The sequence below is a fragment of the Lepisosteus oculatus genome, chromosome 11 (genome assembly GCF_040954835.1).
Source record: "Lepisosteus oculatus isolate fLepOcu1 chromosome 11, fLepOcu1.hap2, whole genome shotgun sequence".
Taxonomy (NCBI): domain Eukaryota; kingdom Metazoa; phylum Chordata; class Actinopteri; order Semionotiformes; family Lepisosteidae; genus Lepisosteus; species Lepisosteus oculatus.
In genome coordinates, this window is record NC_090706.1 from 36,687,733 (window position 1) to 36,712,850 (window position 25,118).

The 25,118-nt window shown below is 37.9% G+C and overlaps 1 protein-coding gene across 3 annotated transcripts in view; it reads left to right on the forward strand.

The window, feature by feature from the left end:
• Positions 1 to 25,118, forward strand: part of ctnna1 (catenin (cadherin-associated protein), alpha 1) — a 104,263-nt gene that overhangs the window by 71,460 nt on the left and 7,685 nt on the right. For all 3 annotated transcript variants that reach the window (XM_006631921.3, XM_015349865.2, XM_015349864.2), the window contains 7 exons: positions 2,464 to 2,556; positions 2,849 to 3,005; positions 3,551 to 3,751; positions 4,706 to 4,857; positions 9,819 to 9,929; positions 14,793 to 14,974; positions 18,187 to 18,292. In XM_006631921.3, coding sequence (XP_006631984.1) covers positions 2,464 to 2,556; positions 2,849 to 3,005; positions 3,551 to 3,751; positions 4,706 to 4,857; positions 9,819 to 9,929; positions 14,793 to 14,974; positions 18,187 to 18,292 — 1,002 coding nt within the window. The remainder of the gene's footprint in view (positions 1 to 2,463; positions 2,557 to 2,848; positions 3,006 to 3,550; positions 3,752 to 4,705; positions 4,858 to 9,818; positions 9,930 to 14,792; positions 14,975 to 18,186; positions 18,293 to 25,118) is intronic.

Below are 25,118 nucleotides of genomic sequence, written 5' to 3' on the forward strand. Positions count from 1 at the left end.
TAGACTAAATCTTGTATACTTCAACTAATGGTGCAGCAAGATTTAGTCGCATCACTGATTACCATGGTAATGCTTTCCTGATGATGGAGGAATGTTGATTTTTACATTCATATGCCTTCTTGTCGTCTTGGGCTTTTTTTGCTTATTATTTTAGTCTTGGAAGAGATAAAGGTGCTAATACCAGTTCTCTGGCTAAATGTGACTTTGGAATTTCATGAACTGGTCAACTTAGATTTCCCCTTGATTTAAACTGGTTTATTGTCTCACTTATTGGCCTGATTTGGTGTGTGATGGGACTGCTGGTGCAAAAGGAAGGCTTCACATTACTCAGGTAGGGCTGTGTCCAGTGGTGGGTGCAGTCTATCCCCTCCCACATGTAATGTGTTTTAGGATCCTTTGGGATAAAGCTATATAAATGCTATACAAATAAGACATAAGTTGAGGATTTGCTTATACTGCCATCCTTTGTTTCTGCAGATGAGTCTATCTGAACTTAATAAAAAGAGCGAACTTTCGATTGCTGGAAAAATCAATCAGATCGCTTGAATGTTTGCTCTGTCAGAAGTTCATTATTAAAATCCCCCTGGTTTGAGTAGAAACAAAACTTCAGCTGCTTCTGGGTTTGATCTGCCAATGTAAGTTTTTTATGCAGTAATTGTGCAAACTTTATGCCTTCCCAAGAGCAGCATTTTCATTTACGTTTTATAAACTGATATGATGTTAATCTTTTAACCATGATTTGGGAGTTGAAAAATAAATGCTCCTCAGCATAATGTTTTCATATCTTGAAAATGCTCTTGATGTAAAATTTAACTTGGTGATTGAAGAATCTCGCCCCCTGTAACAAATAATCTGCTTTGGAATTTTATTTTAATCTTGACCTTTTGCCTAAGATCCTCAGTGATCGGGACTTTGCTAAACAGCAGTTCTTGCTTTTCTGTTTTAAATGGAATATCATCTTGTAAACCTTCCAGTGTAGCAAGTTTAAATACATATTGTAACTGCTGAATCTGCACCAGTTTTTAGCTTTCTTACAAGCACATGTCTTTAAGCTTAATTTAAATACACAAGATTTGATGCCTTCTAGTGTTTGCATTATATAAAAGGTTTTAAATGTTGTAATTATGATTATGGTCACCACCACCCCCCACTGCTAAGTATGATGTTTCATCTTGGTACATAGGGTAGTTAAATTCCTTTTTAAATAACATTGGTTAACTATTTTTCCTCTGAGTTTTAAATGACAACTGAGTCTGAAAACTCGAGCTGGGTGTGCAGATTTTTTTCCCTTTTTTTCCCTGTTCTGACTGCACTTGAGCACTGTTATAGAGATGAAAACTATATTTTTATGGTCTTTGTCATGTATGAATAAATGGATAGTCTCATGTGTAAGAAAGCACATTTTAAAGTTGATCTTTAGTTGAAAAATGTCTTCGTTTGATTTGTATGTTCTACAAATGTAGCTTTTTTCCCCCCTGCTCTTTCTTTCTCATCAGTGCATCAGATTTAGCTTTTGAAAAAGAATAGTAATAAGTGGTTAAAGAGCTGCTGGAAAGTGCAGTTCAATTTAGGTTAATGAAATATCAGGAGTGGAATGTATCTTGATTGGTCTGATTTCTGTTGTGGCCGGATCTGAATTACTGGTGGTGGCAGGGGGTTTCTCATCATTAAAGTGTCAGTAAAGTAGTAGTTTTTCTAAATGTTTATGCCAATATTTAGAGAAATCTTAGGGCTAAGGCAGTTAAAGTTCCAATGCACCGAGTGGTCAGAGATTATTTTTAAACTGCTAGGCACGGTAGCAGAATACAAGATTTCTAAAATGGCGTTGCTAAAAGTTATTCATTCTTTAGTACAGTGAGGTTTAAACAGACGGCAGTAGCGTAGCAGGGGTATCACCTTGTTTAAGGTTCATGACCACAAGGCCATCGTCAGGGTTATTGCCCTGTTTGCAGTGAATGGAAAGTGTGTGATGCTGAAAGGGTTTAATGTTTAATTCATCACAGTACTAACTTCTAGCTGATATGAGAACCTCTACCAGTACATGTTAAACTATGTACTGAAGGTTTTAACACCAGTTCTTCAAGTTTGTTTAAATAGCACAGCATCGTGAAAGCCAGTTCCCCTTTTTAGTGGCTAAATATAATTGGATTTCAAAATACAGATCTGGCCAGGCCTTATCCGCGCACCGATCTTTTGACTGTCATGTACCTCCTGCAGTAATGTATTACATTCGCCCCTTTTTTCCTATTTTTTCCTCTGCTGTTTGTTGTAGAAGACGGAGTTACATTTTTTATCGTGAAAAAACTGTTTTTGTAAATGACATTCCAGTGAGAGTATCAAGTTTAATTTCTATTCTAAAGAAGTTTGATTATATGCCATCTTTTGATGTGCAATTTTATACTAAAATGCATTCAAAAAGCCTGGCCTGATTTGCTTATACAGCTGTTTTTATTCTGTATTCAGGTTGCCAACCTGGCTTGTTCCATTTCCAACAATGAAGAAGGCGTGAAGCTGGTTCGTATGGCTGCTTCTCAACTGGAAACTCTCTGCCCACAGGTATATACATTGCAAAAATCCTATGGGTTTTTTTTTTGTTAGAGAATGTTCCATTAAGGCGTAATAAGGAACACCAAAGCTGAAGCTTTGTTCACAATGTATACAGCATGTTAAGGTTTTTACCTTACAGACTGGTTTTGTTTGAAAGTAAATAAAAAAAACAATGCAATGCATCATCCATGCCACGTCAGTGCAAAAGCTTTACTTCAGGTTGGTGTAGCCTGATTAAAAAAAAAAAGATCTTGCTGAAATGTAATGAGATTTATGACGAACCTTTAATTGTGTTTTATAGGTGATTAATGCAGCCCTAGCTCTTGCTGCAAAGCCAAATAGTAAAGTGGCTCAAGACAACATGGACCTTTTCAAAGACCAGTGGGAGAGGCAAGTTCGTGTGCTGACTGATGCTGTTGATGACATAACTTCAATTGATGACTTCTTGTGTGTGTCTGGTAAGCGGTTTGCTTCAGATTGATTTTTGAAGTTGGTATAATTCAAGATGTAGGGATTTTAGCCCTGCAGCACAAGACCCGTTTTGTTTTGTTCATTTCAACAGGTAGCTCATAGGCTGGTGTTTCTTTCATTCAGCTTATGATGCGTTCTGCCAGAAAGACTGATAACCGTAACACCTTTCTCTTCCGTATGAAAGGACCTGGCCGTCAGCGAACTGTTGAAAATTGACAATCTGTCATGTATGTGTGAAGTCCCTGAACAAACTCCTTGTCAGACTGGCTTAAAAAGCTCACATTAAGCTGAGTGGCGTTTTGCCTAGAAGCAAGGACAGACATCAGTGTACACTGTTTATTTGTATTTTGATGTCTATTGGAAACAAGGTCCTAACTTATTGCAACCTGTGAGTTTGCCCTTGCTAATAAGGCTTGAAAAGCCTTTGATCATTCAGGGACACTTGAGTGGAAGATTTACTGGGTGCCAAACGACGGCCTTAATGCACTTGAAATTCTTATTTCTTATAATGATGTACATCTTCCTTTCCCAGAAAATCACATTTTGGAGGATGTGAACAAGTGTGTGATCGCACTCCAGGAAAAAGATGTGGATGGACTGGATCGCACTGCGGGAGCCATCAGAGGGCGAGCAGCCAGAGTGGTCCATGTGGTCACTTCGGAGATGGACAACTACGAGCCTGGCGTCTACACTGAAAAAGTTCTGGAAGCCACCAAGCTTTTGACTGATACAGGTAAACATCTTAACATCTCTAACCTTATACCTTCTGCTTTGCTGATGAACAGTTATCTAATGGTTTAAATTCATTTGCTATCAGGAATTGCATTTTCACTAATGTTGGAGAATGGATGAGAATAGTAAGGCACGGGAGAATTTTCAAGATTGGTAGTTGTTGTTTTCAGCACAAAGAGAATCACACAGGAAAATGTTAGTAAACTGAAATATTGTTTGCACGAGAAAATAAGGCTTAGTCAGGAGCCTCTCAGATATGGTTGTTTCAATGAGGCAGCTATATAATGTTTTGTCAGGAGGCATATTTCGAGAAGAAAATGGTATCAGACCCTCAGGTTTTTTAAATTGCTTTGCTTTTATTGGGTTTGTAAATATTTGGAAATACCAAGGAGTGCTTCTCCAGGCTGGTCTAAAGCGTTTTCTTGACAAAAAAGCCAAAGAGGCAAACTCGTGGCTTTTCTCCCTTGTGCCTGCTTGCAGCAATGGAGTTGATGAGTGTGCATATTAATGCAAATCTAAAAACCTATGTTTGGAGGTTTCGTTTTATAGTTATGGGTTAGATGGAAACCTATTAGAACTGCTTTGCGAAAGTCTGGGTTCACTGGTCAAGGTCAAGTTAACACGGAAAGCACGTTGCTGAAAATGCTTGTGATTTTATGTTGCCTTCTTCCCAGAAGGCTTGCTGGTTAAAAGGGCTTATGGGTACAACTGCTGTGAAGGTGTATAAAATTTACAAACACCGTAGTATCTGTACTTTTAAAAGGATTTTTTTTCCTCTTTAGAGGTAGTCTTTTTGTTTTAAATTATTTTTTTAGGGTTAATCCAAATTGCATAAAGCAGAGAAGGGAAGAATGGTGTTTGCTTGCTTTAGAAATGTGTTCTTTTTTTTTACTAAATGCTTTTAGGATTCAGTTCCAACTCCATCCGTTTTAACTGTTGGTGCTGTCCCTTGTAGTGATGCCCCGTTTCAGTGAACAAGTGGAGGCAGCAGTAGAGGCCCTGAGTGCTAACCCAGCTCAGCCAGTGGACGAGAATGAGTTCATAGATGCCTCACGCCTGGTGTACGATGGTGTGCGCGATATCAGGAAGGCCGTGCTCATGATCAGGGTATGTTTGACTACTACATTGTGAAAGCTGTCATGTGGTATGTTTTTCACCTTTGTAATTATAGGAAAGCTCAAAGGCCAGATAATCTTCCTTTTGAGGTTGGCATTTTTCCTTTTTAGATGTTGTGTATGATTTCCTGACCCCTTTAAATTAAAATCTTGAAGCCTGTAAATACAGCAGAATAAGTTTTCATTACTCATGAACATATTTGAAAAGCAAAGCGTATGAAAAAGACAAAACTGATTTACATGCTAATATTTCATTCAAAGCAGGTTAAATTAAAACCGCTTATCCAAATTATGCTGCTCATATATTATCTCCAATTTCAATTACTACTTTTAGAACCCTGATATGCATGCACAATAAACACAGGAGCTTGGAGATTGGGTTAAAATAGCAGACTAATCCACCCAGAACAATTCTTATATACATTTCTGCAACTCTCAAACTGTTAATCTGTAGACTGCTTTTCAAATCAATGACCACTTGAGTTTAATAGAAATTTCCTTGGCCAGTCTGTTATATTTGTTCCCATTTGGGTTAATTTTCACACTGTTACACGTGCCTTAATGTTAGACATTTTAACTGTTTCATACTGTATAGGCAGAAGTTAATGACTTGAAACTGAACAGAAGCAAACCTGTGTCATTGTGTGAAAGGTTATTTCCCTGCTGGGTGCTAAACTTCTACAAGTCTGCAGTTTAGTGTGCCATTTTGATACAAATTGGCATAAGCGGTTATATTTTTATGATTCATTGTTCCATTCACTGTGAAAGTGAAAGGTGATTTAGCTGGCTTCTGTGATGTGCTTTTTGTCCTGTTTCCCGCTTTATAAACTTGAGACTTGTTGCCGTCTCTTCTCCCTCTTTCTGCAATCCTCCTTAATTAGCGGAGTACATTGAGTTTTAATTACCTGGTTTTAATGCTGTAACCATTCTTTGGAAATGTATTGTTTACTTAAAAGTAAATGCAAATTCCTACAATTATGACTTAAATAATTGGGATGTGTAACTATAGTTTTACAGGACAGTGTAAACTATCACAGCTGTAAGGTGATTATTTTTTAGGTTGTCTGAGCTTTAAATATGGAGCTTCTTTGTCTTTTGTTGAAGAGCATTTCATTGCTTTTCTTTGATATTGAGTTTTCATTAAATCCAGGTGCCTTTCCCTCACAGTCAACCAGTAATCCAGATTCTGGTATGGTTAGTAGTAGTCTAGTATGCATGTTTATATAAGACAAACATTAACCCGCCTCCTTCCTGCAAAAGTATTGTACTGTAAGAAATTGCATTAATTGCATATTGTATTTTACTTTAAGACATGAAGCAAGTATTATACTTTCCATTTTCAAAATGGGATGGCATAGTAACAATTGAGCAACACTTGGAAGCATAGCTTTATTGCTTACTTGTAAAATGAAACGTGGCTACTCCTCTATATGATCAGACAACCTTCCCATTGCTGCTAGTTAAGATGGACAGTCTTTAACCTCTGTAAGTAGAAAACTTCTATCCCTTGTACAACATCTCTTGATGCTTGACAGTAACGCGGGGCTGTTGGGATCCTAGTGAGGTTGCTCGCGGGAATGTCGCGGATTAAAACAGCAGAAGTAATGAGACATTCTGGCTGCTTGGATGGATTTCACCTTTACTGTTCAGAATAACATTGTAGAACTGTGCTGCCGTTTTCTTTTGTTTTCAACTAGTGGACTAAAACTTACTTTGGGTTCTTAAGTATGGTATGAAATTGCTTAATTTGCCATGAGCTAACGTATGTCAACAATACTTCACCCTCTAGTACTAGGATATAGATAAGTCTCATTTTCTCACGTCACCCTCTTTCCAAGTCAGAGAACACAGAGTATCCTCTTAAGATATTGGTATATTAGTCGAGTCAGCAATACTTTGGAGTCAGCCTGTTTGGCTATAATTATTGTATAACTGTTGAAATGAATTTTGACTTTATTGAAAATCACAAGTTGTACTTTAATATATTTATTACGATAGATATCTAAATATTATCTTTGGTTGCTGAGTAGGCATGTAGGTAATTCTCACCTTAACTTTAGCTTCCTCCTTGCACTGGTTATTGCTTTTGCACATTTCAGTTACACTTGAGACAGAACATGGTTCTTTCAGTAGCTTTGATTGTAATATTCCACACGATTTTACTACTTAAATGCTATAAAGCGCTCAGTGAAAAAGTGTTGTGAAGGCTACTGAGGCAGTGGAGCTCGAACTCCAGTGGACATCTTATTTTGAAGTGAAGTTTTTTTTTTCCAACTTTGAAGCATTTTCCGGTAAATCAGTCCTGAAAATAGAATTTGTTCTGTCATACAATTTTGTGTTGACTTTAGGGTTTAAGTGAGCTTTTCCATTATGTAATTGGACAAATGCTGTAAATGAACAAAGTTCTTATCTGAAGAATGGAATAGTGTTGTTTGGTAAGCATCATCTGTCACCAAGATAATCCGCAACACCATTGAGTTTACTATGTTTACCATTGAGTATGGAGCTAGTGACACATTGATTTATCAGTTAAAGGGCTAAAGAATCTGCTTCTGTATCCTTTACATTTAGTAGCCCTATTGCTATATACTACCTTGAACAGTCAACCTTATTTAAGATGAAAATTCAAATAGATATTTTACTTTAGTTTTATGATTTCAATTAGACACTTCAGATGTTTAAGCTAAAGCATGCACTTGACATTTAGGTGCTTACACCAATTGCTGGTGTAGCTGTTGTAAATTGTACTGTCTTGGTTGACGTAACCTTAAGGAAGATCACGTCAACATTATTTTGCTTTTTAATTGTTACACTGACATAATATTCTACACCTTTCATCACAGCTTGATTGCATCACAATGAAACACGTTAAATTTAACATGAGTTTAAAGAAAAATCCCATTTCCAATAGTGAATGTTGAACGGAATATAAATGAGCACAGTGCTGAAATCCCAAAAGGTGAATGAAGCTGGACATAATCTGAACAGATAGAGCACGCCATTGGCTGTGATGACCCATTAAATCAATTGACTAGGCAGAAGTTGGTTATAACTGAACAGTGTAAATGCTTTAATAAAGTGAAGGACTTTGCAAATGAACAACTTGAGAGTTGCCGTGCTTTTCTAGAAAACAAACCAGCCTAAGATCCTGTTGGAGAGTTAAAAGCAGTGCAATTGTACAGTATGTCGTCTTTGCCACCTCACACCCCGCTGTTTGCTCAGTATTATAGCTGACTGATGGGTGGAGAGAACAAACTTGAATTAGCTAAATGGATTTGGATTCTTCCTGGATTAATTTTTAATCTACATTTTCTACTTAAGGAGTGGGTCAGTCTGTAAGTTTCTTATTGCCACTGAAAAATGTCACTGCTAATGTTATCCCTCATATTGCTGCTAAAATATCAAGTTGAACTTCAGAGATGTTAATTTATTTTACAGTCCATGTATAACTTGTTCCCTACCAGCCCAATTCTATTTATACAAACCTGTATGTAGACAGCACATACTTGCATTAATGTTTTAAACTGTATTGTTTAATTACATCTATTAAGTAATCCTAAAGCTTGAAAAATATTGAAACATTTAGTAGGAGGTTGCTCATGCATTATTTAGCACCATTGGATTATGCAGAAAGTTTTGAGGCTGTATAACACTTTTTATACTGCAAATAGAATGTCTGCAGATTCACTGTTTCTTTTCTGCATAAGCCACAAAGATGCCCCAGTACATTTCAGTCACTGATTAGTAAATGTCACAATTATACCGAATGTATTATGTAAATGAATCGGCAGATCAAATAAAATTGATCAGCAGTGTTCTAAATCTGTATTGCAAATTTCTGCATCAGGGCACAGCTTGATTTTTTTTTTCCCTTGTAGACTAGAGGTTGGGCTGCAAACATCATTTGTTTAGGAAACACGACAGTGAATCATTGCTTGGAGGAGTTCCAATCCTGAGGTTGACATTGTGTACTGTGTTTATGTATATCATGCATCTAATGCAGTGAATGGGTAGCTATGTTGTCCTTCTCCTTTCTGAGCTAATTTCTGAACAATATTGTTACGCAGATTGCCATTAAGTGGAGGCATTACATGGAAGCTAAAGATCCCAGTGAGCATTTTATGTATGAACCCATGGAAGTGTGGCCAGTTATGGAGGTTATACTAGTATTTCATACACACTACAATACCTTTTTATTTTGCTAATGAATTCAGATCCCTTTCCCCCCTACAGTGTCTGCAGAAAACCCACTGGTGGCTTGTGTGTATTAACATGTGGGAGCAAAGTTATTGTATGCAGCATGCTTGGCATTCTGTGCAGGCTTTGGAAAGGGCAAAGTGCTGGCACCAGGGAAAGGACAGCTGCAGAGTTTTACTGGAGCCAAGAGCTTTCCTCTCCATCCTTCTCTACAGAAGTCAGATTATGCATATTGTAGCATCACCAAATCTTCGAATGTATTGCTGTACCTTTTCTATACTAACAGTTTTTTTAACATGCAAAAGAGTCACAATTAGAAAGTATACCCATTGATTTGCTGTATTTAATTCCCTTTACTCATATAAGTTTACATAAAGCCTTTTGAATGCAACATACATGATAAACATTACAGAAATTGTACAGCCAAACAATGAAGCTTTGAATTTGAACTGTGCAGTGTCACATTAAAAATGTGTGTTAACAGAGTGCATGGTTAGAAATCAAGGCAATTCAATGTAAAGAAGCATAAAATGGATTACTACTAAAATCTTCTTAAAGGGGTGTTTACGACCAAATACTGTATTTATGTAGTGTTATAAAAATGACCTTTTGTTGAGGCCCCTTAACACAATGTATAAGTATAATGTTGTCTTGGGAGCACTTTCTGTGAGTGTCTTGGTTTAATTGATCAAGGGAGGCATAAATGGAAAAAGTGGCTCATAAATGTGACATTTCTCCTTTTCAATGTGTCCACAGACCCCAGAAGAACTGGATGATTCTGATTTTGAGACTGAGGACTTTGATGTAAGGAGCAGGACCAGCGTGCAGACAGAGGACGACCAGCTGATCGCTGGACAGAGTGCTCGGGTAAGAAATCTTTCATTATAAGACTGGTAGACAGGTGCAGTCGTTGAATTTTTAGGCTTCTGAGCTGATGCCCCATCATCGTGTGAGGGCTTCCCTCCCGCTTCCTAAATCTTCAGTAAGTTAAAAGATGTGAATGCAGTCTTAGGGATTTAAAAGAATTTGAGTTTTCAATGAATTTGAACTTTCATCATGTTTTTAACCCATCTGTCACATTTAAGCGATGATTCATGTATTGGTCAGTAGTTGTATAGACATTGAAATAGGAGAGACTAATGAGGAGGGGTGTTATTGAATCACTGTGGAGATTACAAATGCGTTGTTTCTGGAGTAAAACAAACCACATGGCAAGTAAGTCAGGGATGGCCACAGGGTGGTATGAAAAATAACTGGAACTGGCAAGACATTTTTAACAAAGGTTTGTATGCAATATAGGTACAAAAAAAACTAAACAGCTCTTCAGGGTGCCCAACTTCAGAAATGCTAAGAAAGTATAAAAAGAAAATAATTACTACAAAACGGCCCCCCCCCCCAAAAAAAAAAATCAAACCTCACACAGATAAGATGCCATCCCCACCATCAGTGCTGGGTTTAAATACCACCCCCAGATTGACAAGCAACCTCCATTTAAGCCAAGAGGAGTAACCCAACACAAAGGGCAAACTGTGGATCCACGTAGGTAAAACATTACAGGACCATTGACCGACAAATGACAGCCTCAAGAGAGTTCATGGGATGAAGGTATGCACTGCCTTTGTCGCTCTTGGTTACGTGAAAACAGGGCATAATTACATATGGAGCCTTGCAGTAGTCTGTGTTTCCACTTGAAACCCTAAAAGCACCCTAAAACCTGACTCTCAGAAAATAAAAGTACAGCCAGTGAGTGCTACTGAACTGTTTTTCCCATCTTAAAAGTAAGGGAAATGTGTATATACTTTGTTGGTGGGGGAAACAAAAGCAAAACAAAATGATTAGGTCAGAGACCTGCTGTGCTAACCACATTAATATTCCGCAGAAAGTGCTGCGACTCCTAATGTTAGCCCAGGCTTGTCCCCCGCCTCTCTCTGCTGCAGGGGGACACCCACAGTTGGAGCGGATTCTTTTTTGTTGGAGAAGAATACATATATTTTCCCTTCACTGAATATTCTGGTCTGCTACATTGGTGACAAACGCATCCAGACATGTCAACCAATTGAAAGGGAGAGATGTAGTTTTAAATGAGGCAATGCAGTCATGGGTGTTTATATTGATTCTAGTGACTAAATGTAAACATGAAGTTTCCTAGGAATGACAAGCTGAACAATTTTGTTCCTATGCGGCTGGAAAGCATGAAGAGACCCTAAGTGGTGCTTAAGGGATCTTGTCACAGTGGGTTTTGGTATTTTAAGAATCTATTACAAAAAGTATAGAGAAGCCTTTTTTATAGCTGTTACATACCATTTTCCTAATGGGTAGTGATAGTTTTGGCATTAAATGCACATTCCTAAACTATTTTGCGGTGGAAAAACTATACAACTATTAGTGCTTAATTTGATTTTGGTTAATTTCTTTGTAAGGGGCAAAGAAAAAAGCAATTACATTGGAAATAATTTGATGTCGTGTTAACTTGAAATAATTCTTACACCAGAAGGCCTGAAACTTCAAAAAGATGGAGAAAAGATTTTGAAGCAGGAAAATGGTTAATTTTTTTCTTTATAAAATGGTCCTATAAATAGTATTTTCCTTGTAGGGTCACAAAGGAAATGGGTTCAAGGTGATACAAGCTTTGAAATTCAAATTCTCCTAATGTGCTCAGATTTTTAATAATGATAATACTGAATGTGCATTAAAGATTAGGGAGGATCTTTTTTTCCCTTTTCCTTTTCTCTGACACGACTTCTGGAGATATTATTTTATACTTTCTCAGAGTACTATAGACCCTCAAACAGAACTGCTTTCATCATCTCTGGATTAAATGGGGAAAAATGTCAACCTTGCATTTTAATTAGCATCTATTCTACACTTGGCTCCTGGAAGAAGCTTTAATTTTATGTAGGATGCTACAGTTTAAGAAAAATAATTGCACTATCTTGCTGATTGCAGGAGCCAAGATCTTTGGTTTAGGTTAAGTGGAAGCTGGTTTAGGTTAATTAAATGTTTGATTTCTGGTTTTAGAAATGGTTCAATCCACATTTGTTTATAGATAATTTCTGTGCACCAGACCTCTCTCCTGTTACTTAAGTCCTCTTATTTATCAACTGTTTAGCTAAAACGTGACATACGGGGGGGTAGACAAAATAATGGAAACATTTAATGAAAAATGACTCATGTTTTGCAGTAATTAAGTCACAATTAAAAGGAAAACTTTTTATACTAATTTCCAATAGGTTCAGCTAGAAAAGTCTTAAAATCAAAACTTTAATATGTGCTATTAAAGAATCTTCTAAAGCAACATGAAATGTAACAGACTTTGAAAGAAGTCAAACAGTTGGTGCCCAAATTACAGGAACATCAATCACAGAAATGTCCAGGGTAACAGTGTAACATCATTACATGCACCAAACAAGGGAAACCAGCATCTCACAACAGGAATGGTGGCTGCAAGTTGAAACTCAACAAGGGAGTTGCTAAAAACCACAAGAAGGCCTCACAAAATTACCAGAAAACTGAATCTATACCCCCATAAGCCAGTCTCAACAAGAACTATACATCGAGCTGCAGAAAGCTGGTATTTGTGGTAAGGCTGCTGTTCAGAAACTGCTTTAACCAAAGCCAGTGTGCAGTAAAGCATAACCTGGTGTAATGACTGCAGAACCTGGATGTCTGAGTGATGGTGGGGGAAAAAAAGCAGTATGGTCTGAATTATCCATTACTTTTTTCTACATTGCAAAGGATTTTTTTGGCCCAAGTCAAAGGAAGCGTGTAACCCACACCGTCTGTTCCCAGTTGTTAAACATGGTGGATGTGCTTTGGTATGGGCAGCCATCCTGTGGGAGTCATCGGGTCCGATTTAATAATCTGCATGGTAAAATTGTCAAGGAATACAATGCCATTGTAGGTGACCAGGTACAAGCTCTTGTGTGTTAAAATCGATGTTCCCGTATTCCAAGATGATAATGCACTAGTAATGGATTCAAGACTGGTTTCATTGATACCAAGTTGAAGTCAAACACCTTCCACTGCCTCCCCAATCACCAGATGTGAACATCATTAAAACTTCATGGGACGTTCTGTAATGTAGAGTGCGGAATAGATTTCCCCTTCCTTCATCTCTCAAAGAACCGGAGGGCTTCCTTCTTGAAGAATTGTCCGATATCCTGCTAGAAACGGGTCAAAACTTGTATAAGGTTTGACGGCAAGGGGTGGCCTAACTCCTCGTTAAATATCATATATAGTGTATATATAGTTTGGTGTTTCCATTATTTTGTTCACTCCCTGTGCTGTCTAAGCCAGTGGGCTCGAGATTGTGGTCTTTTTTTAATTGGCAACATTTCCTTGCATCTGTGGTTACATGCGAGACTGGCAGTGTCACAAGTCAAAGAAAGCTTAAACGACTGTGATATACTAAGGATCAAAATTATTTTAATAGAATTACATAATGCTGGTTTGGGAAAGATTGGGAAAAGTTCAAAAAAGGTATTTTGGACATCATTAATGCGCTGTTGGTACCATTCCCCAGAGTGTGTCTGGGTTTATTTCAAAGCTTTATTACTGGAGCTGTTTTTGAAAGGCGGTCATCAGTTTGACTTCTGTCTCCTCTGTTGTGAAGGTTACTTCATAAGGCTACTGCAACAAGCTTCCAGTTTAACAGGACTCTGAGGGGATTGTAATTATTTTTCTTTCGTCCCATTCCTAATTGTATCTCTGTACCTGTAGTTATGATTATTTGTGAAGGAATTAATTTGAATCCCATGTGTAATCTTCCAGTACACTACTTGCTGTAAATTCTAAATGCTTGTTCAGCCTTTTTGTGCTCTTTAAGTGCCTTAAATACCTCAAGTAATTCGGGGTGCTGCGTTTTAGCTCTTCAGAGTTTGGCATAAGCTTTAATTTAGGTTGTATCTGATCATTTTCTTTCATGTGTTTTTAATGGCATGTTTGATCTGAGAACTCCCATAGATGTGTCCTTCATGAAACTACACATCATATTTTGCTTGCTTATATTGCCTGAGTACGCCCTGACAGTGCTGAATCTGAGTGGGTCAGAGCTATGCATAGTGGCACTCTTGTACATTGAATTGGTGTCCCTGTAATCTTTGTTTCTGTAAACAGAGGGTGATTTAGTTCACAAGGGGATTCCAAAGGGCATCCTTGTTAGCCAGTCTTGGCAGAAAGTGCCCCCAGATGTATTTAAATTAGTTTTTTACCAGAGCAGATATCTAGCCTACAATAAATTAAGCTCAATAAACCGAATCAAAAGGTTGTCGATAAAAAGTGCTTTCCATGATATTAGTCTTCTTGGAATTGCTTTAAAAAGGTGATAAATACATTTGCACAGGATATTAAGCACTGGAAAATAAATTATTCTCTTATATTGATCTTGAAATTACCGCAGGCATTGAGAAAAATGTGTCTTTTCGGGAGCCAAGCCTTTTAATTTGTGTACTCTAAGCCGAGTTCCTGACTACTGAGAAAAGTCTGCTAGTTGTACATTATTTTCTATTTACTTGGGTCTCAATGGGTTAAAGTATTCATAAATGACTTGTCAAGTAGATTACAAAAAAATTGTAACCTTAACACCTACCATGAAGTACACGCAACATTTGGATTCAGCTGCCTTAAGGTTGAAATGTAGCTGAAGCAGTTGAAAGGGTATAGCCTTGAGCCATTGGATTGAATGCATGTGCATGTCATGTTGACCTTAAGGATTTCTTTTTGTTTCAATAGGCTATCATGGCACAGCTGCCCCAAGAGCAGAAAGCCAAGATTGCAGAACAGGTTGCCAGTTTTCAGGAGGAAAAGAGCAAGCTTGATGCTGAGGTGTCCAAATGGGATGACAGCGGAAATGACATCATTGTGTTGGCGAAGCAGATGTGCATGATCATGATGGAAATGACTGACTTCACCAGGTGAGTATGCAGGATGACTTGCATATCAGGGATAAGGCAGGAACATTTTTTGCTGAATCTCCTTTCATGGAATTTTGCATTCTTTCAGCAGCTTGTATCCAGTGAATAGACCAGATCTTTATTGCAGTGTCACAGAAAATATTTTATCAAAGTATAATGCATATATTAGCATTTACAAATGCCACAATTTTTTCCTCTTGCATGATTATGCTTCAGACCTGTGTCCCGTTGATTTACCTAGTATTTTATAAGGTGCAGGTATATCAGTAGAACAAAATGCTGCTTTATTCAAAAAGATGTGAATAGGAAAGTATCCCACGAGTATTGCTATAAAAAGGAGAATGACCTAATTACTCTCTTCAGCCACTATGTTGCCATTTCCTGTCTTAACCAAAGTTTATACTCACTGGGGGGAAACAATGGAGGGACCAGGACCTTTGCACCCTCTTTAGGCAAGGTTTTTTATATAGTAAAAGTTATCTGGAAGAAAACTGATCATTTTGAATACATTACTGTTACTGCTGGAAAGAAAGGTCACCCATGTCATTTATCAACATTATTTTTCAGCTGGCAGCATAACAAAAGCCCACTTGAGATGAGACAAAGCTCATAGGCTAAACACCTGAGAGTCCCCACCATCTGTGCACCTTTCCAAAATGCCTGTCTATAGGCTTTTAGAATACACCGTTGTCAGCAACCAAGGAAAGAATAGTCCTGTACTTGTTGCTGATTTCCTGTGAGCTGCAACTTTACTCACTATTTTAGGTTCTGTTCCCCACTGGGTATTTGTTCTGTTTTTGTCCTATTTCAAATATGATCTTATTTAATGTCCTGTGCACACGAGCCTTAAAACCAGTAACACCGCGGTGTTGAAATGTTTTGCACCAGTTAGGTCTTTCAAAAAAATTAAATTCTAGAAAGCAGGTTAATCAGGATTATATGTATATTTCTCCCTGAAGGATCAAGGGGAACTTATTGCAAAGCAGCTTTCTTTTCTACAGGTTCGCTGTACTGCATGATAATACTATGCAGATGTATGCAAATTAGCCCGGCTCCGATATCAGGCATTGTAGAATATAGACGTATTTTAATTAAAATGCATATCAGCAAAATATATGCAAGGTAGGATGCTTCTCCTTTGTACATTCCCTGCAAGGAAATATTCATTCTAAAGATATCTACACAAAACCATGTGATGAGACCTTGTTTTTCAACTGAACATGTTTAAAGGATTGTTTAGTTTATCATAAGGCATAAGGTTGTTCTGTTAACAGGAGCCTAGTATTTGAGAGGTTTTGGGTTCTTTAGTTTTTTTAATATTTATAGTTTTTAAATGCGTTTTCTTGGAAGTTCTTGAACTAGTTGTGGGATTCTAAATCTTGTAATTGAAAACGTATATACGGTGCATAGATAATGTGAAATTCTATCTGCTATATAACTGTGACTTATCAGCAGCCTTATCACCCTGCAACTCACAACTGGCAACCCACTAAAGCTAAGCAGGTGTGAGCCTGGTCAATACCTGGATGGGAGACCTCCTAGGAAAAACTAAGGTTGCTGCTGGAAGAGGTGTTAGTGGGACCAGCAGGGGGCGCTAACCCTGCGGCTCATGTGGGTCCTAATGCCCCAGTGTAGTGACGGGGACACCATCCAGGTGGATGCTGCACATTGGTGGTGGTGGAGGGGAGTTCCCATTACCTGTAAAGCGCTTTGAGTGGAGTGTCTAGAAAAGCTCTATATAAGTGTAAGCTATTATTATTATTATTATTATTATTATTATTATTATTATTATTATCGGATGATGGAGAACGAGAAAAATTCAAAAGAATTTAAAACTTGGTATGGGTCTTTGTCCTTCAATAAATATAATATCCCATGAAGGCGAGTAAAAGATAATAGCACAGAGCTTGGCTGTAGCCTTGTTCTGTCTCCAGTCTTAATTGCTTGTTTGTGTTGTTTATTTTAGGCTCTCATGAAAACAAAATTGTGTAGTGTGAATGTATGTGACATTTTTGGGGGCCACCTGTCTGAACATGTTGAAGTCCAGATCTGCAGTCTCCCATCTGGAACAGTACATTCCCACGCATCTTTATTAGCTAATTCGTGGTGTTTGTGACATTTTATTTGAGCTGCGAATGCAAATTTGATAAACGCATCCCTTAAAAGTCACCTCGCAAAGCAGTCACCTTGTGCGTGCTGTTCAAATGTGATATGAAGAACTGAAGTATATGTTAATTTCCCCTTGATGTGAGAGTGGATTTTGATTGTGTTCGTAATGTTTGGGTTTCTTTAGTGATGGCCAGTAGAGATCACTTTGTGCTATAAAAACCACTAAGCTTCCTGCTACACTAATCAGGTTTATTAAACCAAATCAGGCATTCAGTGATGGGTTTGTGGCTCTTTGTCTCCCACTTTTGCCACCTTCACTGTATACTTTAAGGGATGATGAATTCCAGAGCTTTTGTTTTTCTGGTGCAGCAAAAAACATACTTTTTTAAAAGAATTTGTTTACCAGTTGTCTTAGAACCTGTCTGCATGACGTTTTATATTGGTGTTAGACTCCAGAGTATTTTAATTCTTTATTCTTCAAATAATTTATCCAAATCCTGACTTGCTAAACATCTGATTCCTGAACTGAGTACAATAATCCGATCTATTAGGTTTCTGATAACTTCATTAGCCTGAAGTTTTAAGGTATTGGCTCTCACCAGCTGATCCTAGGTGTTTTCGCCTGTGTTGGCGCACAATTGGCTGAATGCTGTAAGGCTTCACTAGGGTCAAATCAGTGGGAAATCCTTACTTATCATGCACAACGACTCCCACCCCCACTACTGTTGTGGTGAGAATGGTGTATATCATGAGGCTGGCACTTTACACTGCTGTGAGTAGTGCCTACAGTACACGTACATCCTTATGCACTTTTAATGGGTTGGGGTTCTGTTTGTAAAGGAAAGCCACACCATGTTAAATTGAACAGCAGTTCCCCAAATCTAAAGCTTCAGTACCCTCTGTATAAAAAGATTGAGTCTTTTGTGGTTCTGAATTAAAAAAAATGGGTTTCTTTTTTAAGTGGAATTTTATATTTTCAGAATGTTGCTTGTGAACACCAAGTTCTCTGGGTTATAAAGTTGGGTTTTTAGGAGTTTTAAATTAAGCGAAATGTAAAATTTGTTGCGTCACGTCAGGACTAAATGAAAATCTTAATTTCTCAGGGGGAAAGGGCCGCTGAAGAACACGTCTGATGTGATTAGCGCGGCCAAGAAGATTGCAGAAGCTGGGTCAAGAATGGACAAGCTGGGCCGTACCATTGCCGACCACGTGAGTTCCCCGACTGCAAACATTTTATAACCCTGTAGTTCCTGTAGTTTTATAACCTCCGGAGGGTTTACATCTAGACTGTTACACCTCTGTTTTTCAGTGGTCAAGGAAAGCCGTTAAATTTCCTGTATTTGTCTCCTCAAAGTCACAGTGCTGTCAGTGCTTGCTGAATAGTATTCTGGAATTTAGGTCTGGATTTGCACTTTAATATTGCTGTGTTCTAAATGCAGTTTTGGCAACCAAAAATTTACCAAAATGTAATGTTCACTAGCATTTTAGCTACGGAGATTGTTTTGGTTATAGATTCTATTTCACTCACTTATTTCCACTACTTTTGCTTTGATAAACCTGTGAATAGCTTGTCAAAGAAAATAAAATACCAGCCTCGCAAAGTACTTCCCAGATTGCAATCCTAAATGCAGGCTTTAATTACCATTTCTTCCCAAAGAAACACATAGGAACCACTTTTATTAACAGCTGTAGTTTAGAGTTAATGTAAGAAAATCATGCCTTGTGGATTTAAGAAACCTTTTTGAAATTAATAAAATTACATAATGGATAACTGTAAGCAAGCAATTTTTACAGATCAGCTCTTCTAGAATCATTCTTTAATGGGGGGATGTTTTCAGTACAAGCACATGCAAGGTTGTGACAAGTGTTTAGAATTAGGAGGGGAGGTTTGGGCCTCGGCTGAGGTATTCTGAAAAGTTCCACAATACTGCAGGTTGTCATTACAGGCACTATCTTGTGTTTTTGTTTTTCCAGTATGGTAAACAGGACTCTGGCCTATTTCAAACACTGTATGCAGTGTTTTTCTATAATAAAAAGCTCTGGAAATATTTGAGGTTACAGAGGTATTAAAGATGTCAATTTTCTGCCGATATTACAGAATGCTGTACAGAAAGCCGGGGGCCACATGGGAAGTATTTTAGCCCACTGTGTCAAATGCAGCATCATACCGATCTGTATTCATCACCATTCTGTGTACGGTACTCCTACTGAACAAATTGATACTTCAAATACGACAAGCACTATCTATGCCCTGAAACCTTGTTGCTGAATTGCTCTGATACATCTTTATTCAAGTTTTCCTTCTGTCCTTTTCTAGAAAATATTCATTGTTTTGATTTCCTGCATTGAGTTTGATTGGATTTAAGCAAGGGGTTTAGTGGGGGTGGAGATCGTCATGCCACAGTTTCATCTCTTTACACTTAGAAGCTGCTTACACACTGTAATAAATCCAATGGTATCCCCTAAAGATAACAGATGGGCAGTGTACAGGTTTGTGTGTGCGTGTGCGTTTGGGGTGGGGGTTGGCGATATTTCTAAATAAATTTACTTGGCCGAAGGAAGAGATGGACGTGCCAGTGCTCAGAAACCATCCACATTTTAAACAGGTGCAATCACTCTCCAGAGCCAGCAAATCTGACACATGGATCAGAAATGTATTAATCGACAAAGGTTTTATTGAAAAGAGGGGGGGGAAATTATTAAATTAGCATGATGAACATTCATCCTACATTGATTTCATTTTAGTTTACATCCAACAATGGTATTTTTGTTTAAACTACCTTTACATGCAGCATAAAGCTTTGGGTAGTATTCTTTTGCTACATTTCTATCTTAGAAGGAACATGATTATTTTTTTCTAATGCAAATAAAAGCCTCTAGGGTTTTAATTGTCATTAATTTCCACTGCTAAGGAGGATTAGCTTTTTTTCCAGAGATTTCCAAATATAAGAAAATAAAGCATTGACTGAGGATTTTTATTCCTTTCTTGGTTCAGCAAGCACAAGCATTCCACAGTCTGTACTTGAAAATAGTCAAGTTGCTTGTGATTGTTTAGCTTTACAGCGGACATTTGCAATGTATGCTACAATAAAAAGCACAAAGGTTTGGCATCAAACGTGTGTTGGACTGCAGGTCATTTTGTAGGCAATGTTTCACAGGTGTTTTACATATAGCAAAAGAATGATCTGTTGTAATGCTTTGGTCTTTAACTGTTCTTCTAAAATACTCATTAGTGCATCTAGCACCCATTAAGCTGTACATTAAAAGAGTTGTGGTTTGTTGTGTATTTGTCTTTTTATGTAAAGGAGAGTAAAATCAGTTAAGTGAGGGTAACAGAGCCCTATTAAAGTTTCAAGAAATGAGTAGACTGAAAGGATAGGAAGCTAGATTTAGGTCAGTGCTGTACAAAGGTCTGTTCTGCAGTTTATTAAGAATTTATGACGGACACTGGCTTATAAGAATTCTGTGTGAGCTCTGCAGTAAACAACTAATCATCTGTAAATGAGATTTAGGCTAAAATGTAATATGCATGTTAGCTCATACTCCAGAATTTAAGCTTGTATCAAAAAATGTTCAATGTGTTTCGTATGTTTAATCTGTTTAGTATTTAAAATTTGTATTTAAAAGGCTGTAAGTCTAGGCCAGGCCTTTTTTTATTACATAAGATTTGGACAAGATCAGCAATGCTGAACTGTGACATTTTAGTCACAGTTTGCTAGTTCTGTATCTGTACAAAATCACAAAAAGTAGCGTGATGTCTTTAGAATTGCTCAAGAATAGCTGGAGTGCTTTTTTAAAGTTCCGGTGTTATTATTGGCCAAGGTGTTACAATGTGATTCTCTCTTTCTATTCTGCTTCTCTGCTGTTGGAATGCTTGCAGTTTATACCTGGAAATTTTCTTAATTTGTAGGTATTGGTGTTTGTTTTTTTGTGGTTACCAATTTTACACTGATCAGGGAATATTCAATACCTTGGCAATGTCCCCCTATAATCTGTTATCACTATTAATATCCTGCTATTATTACTATTAACTCCCAATGGACACCTTTGCAAATTTGTTGAAGCAGATGCAGGTCCTTCCAGGAAGCATATGGATGAAATGTTCTGCTCATTAAGGTCCTACAACCAAATGAACAAGAATGGGATGAATTGACTTCAAGGATTTTTTTTATGGTGTTTGTCATCATGGTTTAAATTTAGAGTTTTTTCAGTTTAATGTCAGCTATGAATCATTTTTATCCTCTGTAAAATAAGACAATCTGTGCTTTCATTTCATTTAAACTGTACAGCTGTATTTGTGTGCTTTTCTGGAATTTAAAGTATGGAAAGATTAGAGGTTATCTGTTCTAGCACCATAAGAACCAGTTGTTGAAGATACCATGGTTTGTAATTTCATTTGTGTGCACTTAGATCATGATATTGTAAAAAAAAAAAGTTGTCTACCTTTCCTTTGATTGATTGCCTATATTTCCTTCATCCTCTATTGAATTCTGAAGCCTGTATGGGGAACACTGCAAAGGGAATGGGAAATTTCATCCACTCTTCCCTATCATTTTATACATTTCTAAACAAATTAACCTTCTGTGATCTGCAGCTAAGGTGATGGTTAATGTGTTTTCCTCTAGAAATATGCTAGTAATAAATTAGCCACAAAATCCTTCATGTTGTATGTTCCAGAAGATGTTAATGGTAGCAAAAACATTTGGATTCAAGATACTCGGTCAGGTAGCACAGCAAGGCTTTTCACCATTTTTCTTTAATGCGGTCATCATTACAGGTTTAGTGGCCTGTGGGTAGCTTCAAGAATTTACTTGGCTTCTGTGGGAAAGAAGGTGTATATATGTAAACATTTACACTAGCTTTATTTTGCAAAATTATTCGGTTGCCAGGGAGATTTCAGTTTGTTTGGCTGTAGTCAAAAGCCTTTTCTAATTTAATGTCTTTCCAGGTTATATGGCATCCAAGGTTTTTTTTTTCCAGGGCTGACCAATTAATTTTGGTGCCTTACTGCCCTTGGCTTTTAAGTATTCTTTTAAAATTATTTTACATCGTGAATGTGTGAGCTGAGGCTGCTCCTGCTTACTCATCTGGGAATTAAGGTAATGCAGTATGTGGGGGGAAAAACACATTAATAATAAACGGGGGTGGGATGATGTGTTGGCTGGTTTAGTGTTTTTTATATATTTAGAATCGCCAATTATGCTTCTCGTGGCCTTGTGGTTTATGTGCTTATCACGTCTCAGCTCGCAGCAATGATCCCCACCGCAGTGTGCGGGAGAAGGACTCGTGTTCAAGCCACTTGTCTTTTACCACGTCACAGGCTGCACCGCTTCATGCGGGTGGTTCAGTGCTGGCTGGAGCAGAGGCTCGCTGAGAGCACTGCACGCCTGCAACTGCCCGGGAGGCCAAGGAAGTCGCAAAACCCAGAGCAGCCATTTCGTTTTATACATTGTTGAAATGGTTACTTCTCTGCGATATTTTCAAATACATTGCCACAGTTTCCGAATTCAGATGATTATGGCAGTAAAAACTGGAGTGTTTAGCTTTGATTAGGAGTTGAAAGCAGGTGGCCTCACCAGGTGTTTTAACTAAGGATTTCGTTGCCTTTTTTTTTTGGAGAGGACATCTGATTGGTGTTCTAGGTGAAGAACCCTCATTTAAATGGAGAAGGCATGCTACACCAACACCCCGTGAGGAGATTCATTAACCTTGAACGATATGTAAATCTTTCAGTATCTGCTGCCCAAGAATGTAGAATATGAACTGGGAGCAGGAGTAGTCTTGATATCCGAGTCTCCAGTGAACTTGACAGTTAGCTTAGTCCCACCTTAATAGTGTTTATCCTGCTTATACTTGTATGCTACATGCATCTTGTATATGAACGTCTACTACTGCCATTTACAGTAAATATGATCTTGGATATGAAGTTCAAAGGATATTGTGTGTAAGCATATCATCTTCTAAATGTCTGTACAGTACAGCAAGTGTATTCATGATTGTCAGTATAAAACAGGATAATATCAAAGACAGACAACTGAGAACCAAGCAAGTAGATACATTTTTCATGTATGTTTCATTGCCATCATTGTCAGTTCATGGCTGCCTGCCCTTTAAAGGTTTTAACTGTAGTACCAGTAGTGATCTGATGAATGAATTTACCAAAGGATTGTAGACATTTTCTTTATTTAAAAATGGATGAAGGTCTACTGTTTTAGTTATTCTTAAATACGGTAAATCAGACATAAAGGAAATAAGAACTACTGATAGCATCGACTCGCAAATAAGCAGACGATGCATTTGGCTTTTAATTTAAAATTTGGCTTGGTAGTTGTGTATTATTGTATACCCAAGCATTATTACTTTTTTTGCTCATCAGGATATTTCGGATGCATTAATTTTATGGTGTGCTACTACATGGCCCCCACTATGTATTTTATAGATTGGTTTCTGATGAGGCTGCATTTCTAACAGTGTGGAAAAGAAAATAAATTGCCAAAGAGTTACGTTACTGTGAAGCAAAGAGGCAGTAATACTTGTTCCTGCTAAAAGAATCGGCTCTTTCCCAGTTCAGGGGTGGCGCCCCCTAGGGGGAAGGCTATCCCTCTCATGCCCGTTCTCTTCTACATCTTTGGCTCTCCAGACGTTGCTTGCCTCGGATCTGTGACAGTAAGCACGTTAAAGTAGTTTGGCAGAAGGCTTGACACATGGCAAGTAAAATAAAGGCTGTTTGCAGCTTCGGTTCTCCACTTTTGCCACTGCTCATCGCTGTAGTGTCAGTCTTGAATCACCCATATTCAGCAGCTGGAAGTAACTGTTTTTCATGCCAGTGGCACCCAGAACAGTTCCTGTTGAAAATTATGGTACTGGTGACGTTTTAATGATCCACTTTTTGAACTGGCACTTTAGTTAAGGCAGCAGGGGGGTACATATCAGAAAATGCATATCTCGCTTATTACCTTTATTTACTGTTTAAGGAATTGTCCTTCACTGCAGTGCTATGCACTTTAATAAACTTGTCATTAGTTCTTGGGTTAAAATTATTTTGCTGAAATGGAAAGATCATTCCTGTAGTGAAAAAGCTTTACATTTCACTACACATTTCCCTTCACTTACACAGGGAAGGGTCAGACCTTCCATTAGTATTTTCCTCCAGGAATATTTCCAGTCTTGGTGGAGAGGGTTTTTTCTCAGTATCCACCGCAAAATCCATCTTCCTTACAAAAGCCTCCTTCTGATGCCGATCCTATTATGAAAAGGATAGGTTTTAGTTGTGGGAGTTCTGCAGAGGAGCACACGTAGTATGTTATGAGCTCAGTGTAGAGCTGCAGGAGTTCGTTCAGATTCCTGCAGATGCCAGTATTCCATTGAAGCAGCTTGGGAATACAAGGATCTAGAAGTTTGAATGTGTGGGAGTGGTTGTTTTTAAGGTTTTAAAGGTATTAAGTGCGTGCCAAATCGCACAGATGTCTTTTTTGTTGTTGTTGAAAAATAGATATATGCTCTTAGCAGGAAATGCAGATAGAAATTAAGAAATCTGTACCTGTCATTAATGCCGTACCATGCCATTCTAAACCTTTATTTCTTTAGCGTGAAATAAGTTAATACCAGATTTCATGGTTAGCACAAATGTTGATATTTCACAAGCTTGAGCTGTCAGATTCTTGCTTTTATTAACTATAGAAGTTCGGATGCCTGCACTGCAGCGTTTCTTTTAATCTGAATGAGAGGGTGAAGTGCACTCAATTTTCAAACACTTTCGCGCCGACTTGTCAGGTTTAACCTTGTTCCTTATTTTTTTAAGTTAAAGCAATCTCTTGTACAATGTTATCTCTACATAACAGAGGTAAACAAGGGTAGACCTAACTTTTCAGGTTTACCCCTGCCAGCCACAGGCACTTAGTTACCTCCAGAATCCTAATGCAGGGGGTATACATTTCTGCCATTCAGTTTTCTGCTTCCCTCTGTCAGGTCTGTCTGCAATAAAATGTACTGAAAATGGCATCAGGTGAAGGTGATAATTAAGACCATTTTGTTT